A 13,214-nucleotide genomic window follows, 5' to 3' on the forward strand; every position below is an offset into this window, starting at 1 on the left:
AGCTGTTTTCCTCTAAACCTCGATCAGAGTCCGGGACTATATGGTCCGTTTGTGTCTTCTCAATGGTCGACGGTTCCTCTCTTTGCATGCGGTCCATGATAACGGTCGGAACAGTAGAGCCGTCGGCATACTGCCAGCCATCCATCTCTGCTTGGTTGATTGCGATATTTTCGTAATTTCGTAAAGCGGGTTGTTCCTCTGCAGCCATGCCAGGGCAGCTGCCACTCGAGATTTGCGCACCTGAAGCAGGTGTCTGACGTCTGCGGAGCCAGGCTTGCCCGAACCGCTCCAAGAGACGTGGATGTTCTCAATGGCCTGCAGCAAGGGATGAGGAAGAACCGTGGCCACAAGATCGTCCACCTTGTTCGGAAAGACGACGATATGTCCCTTCACGTGCTTGCGGTAACTGATTCCCGAACGGGTCTTGTTGTCGACCGTGAACTTGGTGATATAGCCAAAGGCGCATGCAGGGCAACCAGTCTCTCTTCGACGGGAGAGAGGTCATCAAGCTCTTCGGGGTACCGATGCTCACAACCGATGGCCATGTTGTTGACCGAGCAGGCTTTGGGCAGCCGTCCACTGTCGAAGCTGACGCGACACTCGCGGCACACGTCAACTCCTGCGCGCTCGTGCGGCGGAAGGCAAGCGTCACACTTCTGGATAGCCCTGGTCGCCCGCAGCAGGGAGGGCGACAAACGACCTCTCCACTGCATGGCTGAGAGCTCGCAAGGCGGGGTCTTCCTGTAGCAGAAGACGCAGTGGGAAATCGGCAACGTCCTCTCGTCCGTGAACGCTTGGTAGAACGATTTGGTAGCCGCTACCTGAAGGGCAAGTGGAACTTCGTCGCACCAGGATCTTGTGACGCCTGCTCTTTGGCGCGGAAAGCGGCGTTATAGTGATATAGAGTAGACCTGACAGAGTCTCGTTGATCTTGAATGGATTCTCGCGGGGGTCGGGCCCTCGTGGGGGAGCGCCTACAGTCACCTTCTGTCGCGAAGCACGTCTGAGATCTTGAGCTCGGGGTGACCATAAGGGGCATACAGCTAAGGGCCCCGACGGGCTAGACAGAAAGGCAGCCTGCAGAGAGTTCTGAGGCTGCAGAAAGCTATTAGGAGACCGCATTAGGCAGCCACACAGGCTGTAGAGAGACTGCATATACGGGGGAAGCTGAAAGAGCCCTCGGCGACTAGGGAAAGCCAGTATGCAAAGGGGGGGCTGGGGAAAGGAGCCCAGCCTCCTAGATATTGTACCTATACAACTGAAAAAGGGATATAAATAGGGAGCCTAGAAGAGGGCATTGCAAGAGGGAGACACGACGGAATACAACAAAAACACACCTATTATTAAAACAATCAATGCCCACTTGCATGCTCTCTTCGTGAGACCTTCCAAAAGTTCCGCCTAATCCAAATCCGACCCAAATTTGGTACGGCAACGCACCAACTTTAGAGGCGCAAAACACAGCCAATTTAAGGGCAATTGACTAGCCGTTGGATATATCTTATTTAGCTGAAGTTAGAAGTTTTTGAGGCTCTTCTCAGTATTTAGTATACCAACCCCGCGCGGCCACAACAGCGGCACAACGCCGAGGCATCGAATCCACGAGGTTTTCCAACACCCTCTCTTCAATCTGCTCCCACGCCTCAACCGCTGCTTCGCATAGCTTCCGCTTTGCACAGTCATTTTTTGGGAGGTCAACAAGGTCGGGGTGGTTTTCTATAATTTTTTCCTTTAAGACTTTCCATATATTCTCAATCGGATTTAAGTCCGGCGAATAAGCCGGCCAGTCGGCCAAACGCACCCCGTTTTCTTCGCACCATGGCACAAGCCAGTCTTGCACAACCGCAGCCGTATGTGTAGAGGCGTTATCTTGGGCGAATACGGAACCGGGCTCTGCAATTGTTGGCAACTGCTCTTTAAGACAGCTCTGGATAACTCGTCCAGTAACGCCACCACGCTTTGAGTTCGGGTCGCCGAGCAATGGTGTAAGAGAAGTCCGTCGATAGTAGGAGAATCCGGCGAAAAACATCTGAGAGTGTCGACTAGGCTTTGATTTAGGTTGTACGTGATTTCTTTCTAGCCGCGAGCCCTAGGGCGGTCAAAATCGCCATTTCAAAAAGTAGGGCACCGACTTACACGTGGGCAGAAAACCCACTTAGTTTTCTTCGAGTCATCTCGGGCGACTGTCGTCTCGTCAGAGAAAATCCAAGAGCACCAAAATGAAGCCGGCTTCTCGGCGTATCTAGTGGCCCACTCTAATCGACTTCGCGCCGCTTCCTCGCTGAGCTTTGGCCGCCGGAGTGCGCGTTGGTGTTCTATGCCCTGTGATCGGAGGTACCGACGGAGAGTCGTTGTAGAGCAACGTAGACCCGTCTGTTCGAGAAGCTCTTTGCATGAGATGAAAGGGTCGTTCTTGACGCATCGGAGGATATGCCTTTTGTCGTTTTCCTTGATGATCTTGGGTCTCCCAGAGCGTGGCAAACTTTTCGCGGAAGATTGCTTCGCGTAACGCTTCTTGATCGCGTACACGGCTTGGGGAGAAAGTCCATTTTTTGGGCGATCACGGCAGCCGGCACGCCCAAACTTAGTGCTGTTGCAATCTTCGTCCTTTTATGAGGAGACGCGAAACGCGATGTGGATTAGGCGATTTTAATGTCACCCCACTGTAGGTAGCGTGGGCGGCGGAGAACGAGGCGTTTGCTCCGCTCTAAGGGGGACGCTTCGGCTGCGTGGGGGGTGGAGTGGAAGGCGCTTGCTCTTCCCCAAGTCGCCTCGGTGGTGGATTGGTCGGCGGTTGGGCGTGTGCGGCATATTGGTATTGAGCTTCACGGCGGCGGCTTCGGTCTTCCGCGCGCCGGCGGTCCATATCGTGCAAGACGCGGAGGATCTCGTCGTGGGGAACTCTGACAAGCGGTGAAGGGCGTTGATAGGAACGGCGCTGCTGGGATCTCTGCGACTCAAGATCACTCAAGGTGCGGCGAACCTCCTCGGGTGAGACGGTGACAGGGTGTTCTCGCGGCATGGTGCAAGTGGATGGCTGCCAACGAGTGTGCTAGGAGGAAGGAGAGTTAGAGAGCTCGCGGAGCGATTAGGTTAAGGTCAAGACGGTTTGATCCTGCTAGCAGGGGAGGGCGGTCACGAAGAGAGGAGCAAGGAAGCAAACTGCCCCCTCTCCTCGAAGGCGGTCAGGGGCCGCCGGGAGTGGGGCCGGAGCGGGCAGCAGGAAGGCCGCCTGGGAAGTGGGCCCGGAGCGGGCAGCAGGGCGTTGGCGGGGAAGGCAAACAGGAGACCGGCCCCTTCCAGGGTCCGCCAATGCCTTGAGGAACGGGACTGAAGCATTCAGTTTGGTTCCACACTGGCAGGTCTGCTGAGACGATGAGGCTTGCTCCCGGCAGTGTGGCTGCTTGACGCCATTCTACCCCGCCACAACAAGGTGGGTTGAGGGCGGGCGGGGTAAGAACGTGGAGGAAACTTCTAAGGGGCCATCATCTCGAAGGGCAAAGGAGTCTGAACTGTTCGCGAATCATGCAGTAAAGTGTAACAATTTGTCACGAATTGACCCAATGCCTCCGATTGATTACTCAAAGTGGGACAACATCGACACCGATTCGGAGCCAGAGGCATCGCCACAGGCGCCAGCGGCAAAACCCACCCAGCCGCCCACGCATGCCTCCCCGCCGATGGGTACATCAGGTTTGAGGGAAACGCACAGCAAGTCGGGGCATGTCGAAGCTGTCATTGTCCGATGCGAGGCCGAGAAACGCAAGTTTCCCCTTTGGTCTGCCACTACAATCCCTGCGAATCATGACATGTTTTCGCAGTCGGTGCCGTCCGTTCCAGCGCTCATCGAGGTCCCGCTGGTCCTCTATCGGACGGGGACTCAGTCCGCCAATGAGGCAGACCTCGACAACCAGATTGCTACGTATCTCAACATTGATGCCGACTCCGGGTTTGCACCTCCAGAATGGCAGTCACAAGTTGGCACCGTCGTGGTCGCGCGCAAGGACAGGAGGCCATTTTATCCGCAGCATCTTGAAGGAGTGTGGATGTTCTGCGACCATATCCTGGACCTGTTCGGGGAAGGAGAAGGGCCGCCGAGATGGCTTTACAGCCGACAGGCGTTCGAGAAATGGTGGGTAAATTATTGTGAGGAGCAAAAGCGCTTACGTCCTGGGAAGGGAGGGGAGCGAGATCCAGACGATTGGCGTGCGGTCCGATCACCTTATCAGGTGTAACTCTTCTACGCACGAAAAGGCTACATGAACGATCAGATTGACCAGTGTCACCGCTTTTCTGCATCGCCACCCTCATATGCCCGTCTCGTTTGCGCCGCCAAGTTTGTGAGTCTGCGCATTCCATCAACCATGGCTCGATCTAGCGTATTGTCAATAAAATCCTGGTATCTCACGGGACTGAGGAGCTTGATGCCATGAAGCGTAGTACACCTGGACAGTTGAACATAGAGGCTCGTGAAATCGCATTTGGAGGGCTCGCCATTGGTTACGCGATTGCCGCGCAGCTCCAAGAGTACTTCTACAAACGTTTTGCCCTGGGATTTATAGTCAGTGAGGACGAACGCTGGTACAACGGGTAATCCACGTCGTGTGCATCTTGCCGACAAGAATTTGAAGTGAGAGTTGGTCGAATCGAGCGTATGCGACATGGGGCGGATGAGCACTGTCCCCACCGGGAGGGACGGTATAGCCAAGCTTTTCGCCTCCTCGGACTGCAGAAGAATGCCGAGCGGTGGCCCGAAGTGAATGGTCACGTCATCCGCCAAGTGGTATCCTGGGTGACTGGGATCGAGTATTACGTCCACGGCAGTAAAGTCGGCCCCATTCACAACTTTCAAGCCAGTGTAGATGTTCTTGTTCACAACTACAGGCATGCCCTGAGCGTAGAAGAAGACGCCGGGGACCTTGCAGGCGGAGTCATCACCTTGTCCTATGGTTCGCGCTACGATGTTTGGAGAAAGCGTGCCGTTGCGCCAGGTGTGAGTCGAGACAAAGATACGGATATGGCGCTTGTTGAAGCGCGCCCAGCCCACGACAGCTTCCATGCTGAGGGCCCACCGGGTGCGGTTCAGCGGCGTTATAGCACGCAAACCATCGTGGAAGGTGATTTGGGAGCGTCCTACGATGTTGGCGTTGAGCAAGTCCAGGTCTTGCTGTGTCTGGCGCCCGTTACGGACTCGGTCCAGGAGTGCGCGGAGCTGGGGATCGTTGCGTGCGCGGACTTGGTCTTCGAGGAGCACCACGGTTTTGAACAGATGCCACAATCTGCAGCCGCTGTGGTGAGGGATGGTCGCTTGTCGCAGGGGGGTCTCTGTTCGGTCCGGCGGTCTGATGATCAGTAGGCTTGTTTCCCGCACGGGGGCGAACTGGTAGAAGTCTCCCATCAGTAGAACGACGGGCATCCCGCCAAACGGTTCGTCCGGACAGTCACGGAGTGCCTGCAGGTGACGACTGACGTTGTGCAGAGTGGCTCCTCCCAGCATACTGACCTCGTCAATCACGAGTACCAGCTTCTGTTTCCATATCCACTTCTTGGCCTCCGAGAAGGGGGGAGGCGGTTTGTTTGGATCGCGATGGGAATCTAACCCACAGGCCGAGTGGATGGTCGTGCCACCAATATGGGCCGCCGAACTGCCTGATGTGCCGGTTATCTGCAGAAGGTGTGGCTGGTTCCTCGCCGCGAACACGTCCTTCAGGGCATCGACGATCCTCGACTTTCCTGTGCCACCTGGCCCGCCGGTATACTGGAGATGTTGACCAGCTGAGTCCGGATTGGCAGTATACTTGTCCAGAAATACGCAAACGAGTTGAAGGGCCATGGTCTGTAGATAGTTCAGTGTAAAGCTAGCCGCGGTGGTGCGTCCCATCTCCACGAAGCTAGTGACCGGACTAACGTCGACAAGCATCCGAGGCCCTTGTTCATTGAGGTCACTACCTGGGAGCGCAGCGGCGGACTCCATATCGCCGTAGCGAGCTAGGGTATCGTCAATGCCGGCGCCATTCGTGGATAGTACGGTGCCCTGAGAACCACCCTCAATATCGTCCAGCATCCGAAGATGCAATAGTTGTTGGGCCTTGGCCGCTGCTTGGACATCGTCTCGAGATATTCGAAATTGGCACAAGGCGTCAACTTGATTTTGGGGTATATTCCGGTATAGATCGTCCTGACGTTGCACAAAAGGCTGTTCTTCTTCAGCCGGGTTCTCTTCGCATAGGTCGCGTATTAAACCTCCAAGGACGGGGGAGTCTTTCGTGGCGTCTGTATCTTGCACGGCATTTCGAAAAATCTGGAGTAGAGCTCTGTAGGCCTGACGATGAGCCATTGTTGGAGGCTCCTCTTCGTAGCGGCCATCGTCAAGTGGGTACTCGACGTCAATTGTGTCGTCACCCTCCGATCGAGTGGCCCAGAGCTTCGCGTCCTTACGCGCATCCTCAGCAGACTTTCTCAAAAGACAAATGTTGGAGACGTAGAAACGGAGGCGGGGACAAAGCCCTGCTCGATGCCTCGTCCATATGTCGGTTATATCGCCCAGACTCTCAGAAATGAAGTTTTCCCAAGGGACGAATAACGCCAAATGTAGGACAGAATTTCTGCACAGGCCGTCAGACGGAGCCAAAACGGTGCCGGGGGGTTAGAGCGTACCGCTTAATATAGACTGGGTGATCGTCCTCATGGTGGTCGCTGATGTATCCTTGGAAGATCGGGACAGCGTACTGGTCGGGCCGTCGAAGCTTTTGCATCCAGCCGTCACAGTCGGAATCCTGGCCATCGAGAAAAATGTGAGACTCATCTTCACTCCTACCATTTCGACGCACCAAGTGAATCATTGACATGTAGTCATACAGGCATAAGTCTTGTAGAACATGACCGCGGTAGGCGTACGCTTCTAGGCATAGAAGGGTTCGCCCTCCTTGCCTCAGAGGGATTGTCTCCGGGGGCTGTTCGGCGTCCGTCAGCTCGCCGGCCTGATGGCGGAGATGCGCCCACAGTCGAAAGATTGTCCAGTAGAGGGCCGTCAAGTTCAGGAAGGACCAATGCGGCACGTTGGTAAAGTCGGTGTCATATCCAAGGAGGTGGTAACAGACCTCCACAGCCGAGAGTTGCCGCTCGGAGAAGATACGATTTGCCGTTCTCATCAGGAATTGACGGCTTTCGTTCAATACTGCCTGCTGCCTGTCGTCGGGCAGGGCGGGACCTGGTGCGCGAGACGTCGGACGACCGGCTTCGCGAAGTTGGCGGGCAACCTCGGCGGCGAGAGCAATGCGCTTCCACATCGGCGTATCCAGCTTGGTGGCGTAGTTCGTGATGTAGTACACCATGGCCAAGCCCTTGGTTTTGGTAAAGATCATCGAGACGTCGTGATTGTGGCGAAGGCCGACCGCTAACGACTTGTTGTACCGGTTGACGAGTGGATGGTTGCGCCGGATCTGAAGCAGGCCATCCTCTGTGAACCCTGTCTCCTCGACGATCTTCCACGGTGCTTTGAAGCGGCAGGCTGTCCGTCTCTGTTGACATGCCCCCAGATCGACGACCCCCTTCAGAGAATACTTAAGGCAGGTGTATGTGTGGGAGTGCACTTGGCAACAGTATGCGATGAAATTGGATTCGTCTTCAAAGGCCGCAGTGCGAGCCGAGGTGCTGGTCATGACCTCCTCCACGGGATCGATGGGCTTCCTCTCCTGTCGCACGGCTTTTCCGGCATCTTCCTCTAGACACTCATGAAGGACGGAGTCTACGTATCGGATCACCTGGGGACGATATGCTTCTTCCGCGGGGTTGGCCATGTCGTCTATCAGGTTCGGCAATCGCATGTTGCCGTCCAGCCAGAGGAGTCCATGCAAGTGGAGGCTGCCTCGCTCGTTCGTTTCCACCGTCGCGTAGTAGTGGCTGGTATCCGAGGGTTTGCTGAGCGCCGCTGATCTGGTCGGGTGGGGCAATCCGAGAATCAGCGACCAGGCGGGCCAATCGTATCTGCGGATATCCACCCCACCCGAACGGCGCGCGCCGTGGATATACGCAGATATCGGTGCCCCCCGCTGATTGCGTCGCTGATTCGATGGAGAAGCCGCTATTCACGTTCGCTACGGCGCCCTGTCCACTGGAATTTTAGCGGGCGACCCGACCAGGCGGTGCGCATCGTGATCGCTAGATAGGGCATCTCTCGTCGCCGCGCGCCACCCCGCTCCAACCCGGACTGGTGGTCACTCGCAGGCTTGCCTTGGTCTTCCCCGTCACGATATATCCCATGGCCCGGACGCCAAATCGACGGAAGGCGAAGACAAAAGCGGGGCCCAAGCCGAAGCTCGCAGGAGCAGCGGCCGGGGCAGGGCAGGGCAGGAGTCGCGCAAAGCCGTCGAGCGTACGAGTGGACCAACGCATCCGGCAGAACGCGATAAACGACGCGGAGCTACGCGCCAATGCGCAGACGATCCTCTCTGCGATCCACGAGTCTCGGCCAAGGAATACGACCTCGGCGTACGCACCGAAGCAAGAGGAATTCGAGCAATTCTGCCGCCACAAACAGTACTGTGACGGCGCTACGGTCACAGAGGAGAAGCTCCTCCTCTTCCTCGTCGAGGAGGTGGCCGGTCGGCCCTTGAAGGTCAGGAGCCGCAAGGCCGCCACTGATACTCCGCAGGACGAGACCCGCCTGGCCTGGCGGTCGGTCCGAACTTATGTCACCGCAATCACGGATCTTTACCGGACGCAGAAGGCCCTCGGAATGAATACGCACCCGTCGCCGCGCGAGGACAACGTACGAGAGTACCTCAAGTCCCTACAGCGCCGGGACGCCCAACGAGACAGGGAGAACTATGCCGATAAAGGCCGCGATACTCTGCTCGATGGTTACTCGGAGTCCGAGTTCGAACGAGTATGCCACGAGCTGTGGGCCCACAGCGGCACATCGCCCGAGTGTCATTTTCGGACCCTCGTGGATCTCCTCTTTGGCCATTATCTTCTCACCCGTGGCGGCGATCGTCGGGCTGCAGAGATCTCAGACCTATTCACCTTTGAGTTTGCCGGGGAGGGCTCGACCCGGTGCATGCCGCTCATCTTTACGACACGAGCCGGCAAGCAGAACCAGCACGGCCGCCTCGAGACCGCCGGCGCGTATCGGAATAGGAACCCGCTAATCTGCATCTTGGGTGGCCTCTCGTTCTACCTCTTGTATCGTTGGGATCTCGGTAGTGAGCCGTTTCCCGATTTCAGCAGGCGGTCCTCGTGGTACGACATCCGGCTAATCAAGGGTAACGGCACCGGCCGGACGGCGGCTTTCTCGTACAACTCACAGCGCGAGTGGGTTGTCAAGGCCTTCGCCTACGCCGGCGTCACGTCGCAGAAGAAGACGCATGTCGGCCGCAGCTCGGGGGCGAGGACGGCTGAACTAAAGGGGATTAGCGAAGACCAGATCCGTCGCGCGGGTCGTTGGAACCAGGAGCAGATGGTCGGCTGTTACCTGAACTCGTTGCCTCGCAAGTTCATGCGTACGATGGCCGGGCACCCGCCGCAGGCCGGATGCTTCGAGATACGCCGTGCCGGCGTGACGCCGCCGGAGGTCCTGCTCTCGATGATCTGGCCCGAGCTGGACAGTTGGCGAGGCCGGTTCGGTCCCGGTACCGAGCAGGAGAACGACCTGGCAGCGATGGGTTCGACGAACCTCATCTTCTATTTACGGGAGGTTGTCTTGCAGGATTCCGTTGTCCTGATGAAGAAATACCCCGGCAGCCCCGTTTGGAACCACCCGGTCTTCCGGCATCCGGCCTACGCCCCGTTCGCGCACCAGCTATCGGACTTCGTCCTTGAAGAGGAGCGTCCAAGCCAGCTTGCAGTCCTAGTCCAGGCGATGCCGGTCCTCGCGGACTATCTTAAATCCATCGACGCGCGGAACGAAGCAAGGACGATCCAGCTTAAAACAGAGCTAAGCGAGCAGCTTCGAGCCACCGAAGAACGTCTTGCGGTAGCCCAGTCGTCCCTTTTTCGAATGGTTTCAACTTCCGTTACAGCCGCGACGACCACCACTGCCACCACGGCCCCGGCCGTGGTTGATGTCGTTGGGCAGGGAGGACGAGGAGATGGAAGCCGATTCGTCTCGGCTCAGTCGAGCATTGTTGATAGCCGTGCCACGAGCCCGACGGCGACAGATACGATCACGGTTAAGACAGAGCCACCGCCACGGTATCAGATGTGCCGAGCAGTAAAAATGGTCGAGGCGCTCTGGAGCGAGTGGACGGTTGGCCTTCGAGGCGGGCCAGCCATTGCCGACCTCGACGGTAGATGGGGAAGCCGGTGGCGCGCCGGGCGACAAAATGAATTGCAGTGGTATTCGTTACGGCTCGAGGTTATAAGGAGATTCGCAAGGTGGCGAAGGCCCACAGGTGTAGCGAGGAGGCCGCGATGCACATTGTCAACTTACAACAGCAGCAAACCGGCTGCTCGCTGGACTTATTTTGCAAACAGCTCGAGCCAACAGAAAGGCAAAAGTTGTACAACTAAAGAGGTAGAAATACACTATTTTTGTTTCCCCTCCCCCTCGTAATTTGACGAGCTCGTCGAGCCTTGAGAGCCCTTCAAGACGCGGCGTTCCGGGCGGCGGTCGGCCGTCCGGCCGACCGTGGACAAGGGTGGATATCCTATTGATATCTCTAGCTACAGAAGGAGTGGAAGGCTAGGTCTTATATAGACATAGCTGACAAATGTCGACATGATCATAGAACCTTCTAGAGACTACGAGCGTCTTCCAACATTAACAATCGCAAATTGACAGCAACGGAAGAGCAGGCGCTCCTTAATCGGATTATTTCACTCGATGGGCGTGGGTTTTCGCCGACCCTTCCATTCGTACGAAGGATGGCCGATCTACTCCTCTCACAACGCGCCCCTGGGTCGTCAGTAGGGAAGAACTAGGGCTGATATTTGAAGATTTTGAAGTCGAATCGGCCTCGGGACCCTTGAATTGAATGAAGCCGAATCGGGTAAGGTCTTCAAATTCGACGAATCAAAAATCAGGAGTCTTCATTCAATTCATTCATAAAAATTGTGAATGAATGGCGATATGGTCGAAACGTAAGGCGAAAAAATTATCACCGCTTCGCGGCCAAGGGACATACAGGGAGGAAAGGGTCAATACCCGAAGCCACCCACCAAGGGCCTCTTCCCTGTTCTTCCTCGGCAGGCTCACATACACATCAATAAACAAGCTGCTTTGACCCCATCATTAAGGGTTTGCCCGCGCGGACACGGTAACTTCGAGTTCGGCCGCGCTTGTGATGACGCTCTGCGTATTTAAAAGTCTGTTGTGCGTGTTTCAGTTGGATTCCACCGTCCACACTCCACTGGCAAAATCCTAGTCCCGCGCCGCCCGCGTCTGGCGGGGGCGTCGCTGGGGAAATCGAGGCGAAGGACGGCAGTTAGGGCGTCCATATATTGTGGTATAACGACCCTAACAGTGCCTGATACGCCACCGTTTCAGCAATCTTGCCACCCTATACGGAGTATTAAAAAACACCATGAAGCTCATGAACAGTGCCATTTTATAATGCACATGATTTAAATGTAGTGCCGCTCGAATGTTCTGGATTTTCTCGTTCGGATGATATAACCCTCGATAGTTACATGTCGTTAACATTTGCTCAAGAAATGCCACATCATCTTGAAGGCAATCAATGGATAGTGTGGGTAGGCACCTGCGGCAGCTGCTGCAATGAGACGGTACTAGGGTTAACCTGATGTTGTATTCGTCTTGATTCTCTATCTAAGGAGGCAGAGGCCAGCGTGGAGAAAGGGGGCACGCTGCCCTCAGCCGCACACGTGACCGTACGGGTCACGTGCCAACCATGGTTGGTCACACCACTAGATAGATACATTCCTACACAGGCAACTCTTCTTTTGCTGTGAGAAGCACAGCAACACCTTGAACGGGTCTAAAGGATAGTAGCGTTAAGGCCGTGAAGGAATGTGCCGTGAGGGCGTGTGTCATTATTGCGAAAAAGTGGGTCCGACGTCTTGTTCTTAGCTGTAGATATCGGGGAAGAAGTGAAGGGTCTTCCTGATAGGAGCAATCATTTGATCATAGGGATAAGGAGCGGTTAGGAACGTTGTACGTATCCTTCGACTCGAATTGTCAGACTATTGGTATCGATGAAGCGTTCCAGGGCTCGGTTTGGTGATGCTTTCGTCATTGCATCTGCTGGGTTGTCTGCGCCGTTGATCCAACGAATATCTGTTATCTCTCTCTTCTCGTATGACTGGCGAAGGGCCATGATATCAATCATCAATCGTTTTTCCTTCGTCGTACCGAGCTTGACTAGGCATTCGTAGAGAGAGTACGAATCCGTACAGACGATGAGAGGGATAGGAGGAAGGTTGAGTCGTTCCGTAATTATCTTCATAGTCATCGCAAGGAGATGCCTATGTCGAATCCGTTGGCCATACCGTAGATCTCTGATGCTAGGACGCTACGGGTAACACGTTTGCACTTTGTTGAACTCCAGTGTACGATGTTACCACTAATCTCGAACTGTTTTTCTTTGTGGTTTGTCTCGTTAACGAGGGTAATGACGAATCCTAGTTGGGAGGATAAGTCCTTGTTGTTTGCGAAAGAACCATCGGTGAAAACCATCAGCTTTGCAGTAGCTAGATCAATTGGTTTGTACGTGAGGCCACGTAGTTGGTGATCCATTTGCCATTGCAGTCGCTTGTTCAAAATTGCGTAATCTTTATCCTCAGGGTCTGTACTTGGGCGGCGACTGAAACATCGAAAGAAGCTTCCGGTTGAGCAATTGAAGCAATGTATGAGGCTCGCGCTCGTTCCTCAACGTAGCGCTGGTGACGATCAATTGCTTTAGGGTCAATGGTGGTCATTTTGCTGCTTGTCCCTTCTGTTGAAGTAAAGGGATCCTTTCTTAAGGGGTTATTATTCAGCAACGTCAGTCTTGCACCATTAAAGTCAACCGTTGTTCCGTATGTGATGTCAGTCTTGGGCTTGGAACGAAATTCTGCCTTTGTAGCTCTTCTTCTTCACGGGTAGAAAAGTTGTTCGTTCCAAGGATGAGGGTGTCATCAGTTTGCATTCCAACAATACCGAGCGTGTCAGGGCCAGTATTCGAAATCAGTAGGCAGGAGTCATAGGTGGAGGTAGACATATCCAGCTTTTCGAGGTGATGCTGCTGATATGTGCGGAACCAATGGACTCCGGCTTC

General features: G+C 55.2%; 3 protein-coding genes across 3 annotated transcripts; 2 read left to right on the forward strand and 1 right to left on the reverse strand.

Moving 5' to 3' along the window:
• Nucleotides 1-3,563: 3,563 nt before the first annotated feature.
• Nucleotides 3,564-4,235, forward strand: HRG_07170 (putative ectomycorrhiza-upregulated zf-mynd domain-containing protein; the record flags this gene model as incomplete). The annotated part of the gene is made up of 1 exon (XM_044865641.1): nucleotides 3,564-4,235. One exon carries the CDS (start codon nucleotides 3,564-3,566, stop codon nucleotides 4,233-4,235), a length of 672 nt encoding a protein of 223 aa, XP_044719603.1.
• Nucleotides 4,236-4,282: 47 nt separating this feature from the next.
• Nucleotides 4,283-7,826, reverse strand: HRG_07171 (PIF1-like helicase domain-containing protein; the record flags this gene model as incomplete). The annotated part of the gene is made up of 4 exons (XM_044865642.1): nucleotides 4,283-6,605; nucleotides 6,658-6,776; nucleotides 6,831-7,495; nucleotides 7,730-7,826. The coding sequence occupies 4 exons, from the start codon at nucleotides 7,824-7,826 to the stop codon at nucleotides 4,283-4,285; spliced, it is 3,204 nt and encodes a 1,067-aa protein (XP_044719604.1).
• A 434-nt stretch (nucleotides 7,827-8,260) lies between these two features.
• Nucleotides 8,261-9,851, forward strand: HRG_07172 (centromere DNA-binding protein complex CBF3 subunit; the record flags this gene model as incomplete). Its single annotated transcript, XM_044865643.1, has 2 exons — nucleotides 8,261-9,662; nucleotides 9,742-9,851. 2 exons carry the CDS (start codon nucleotides 8,261-8,263, stop codon nucleotides 9,849-9,851), a joined length of 1,512 nt encoding a protein of 503 aa, XP_044719605.1.
• Between the last annotated feature and the right edge of the window lie 3,363 nt (nucleotides 9,852-13,214).

The sequence above is a fragment of the Hirsutella rhossiliensis genome (assembly GCF_020360975.1).
Source record: "Hirsutella rhossiliensis strain HR02 chromosome Unknown scaffold00007, whole genome shotgun sequence".
In the NCBI taxonomy this organism is placed as follows: domain Eukaryota; kingdom Fungi; phylum Ascomycota; class Sordariomycetes; order Hypocreales; family Ophiocordycipitaceae; genus Hirsutella; species Hirsutella rhossiliensis.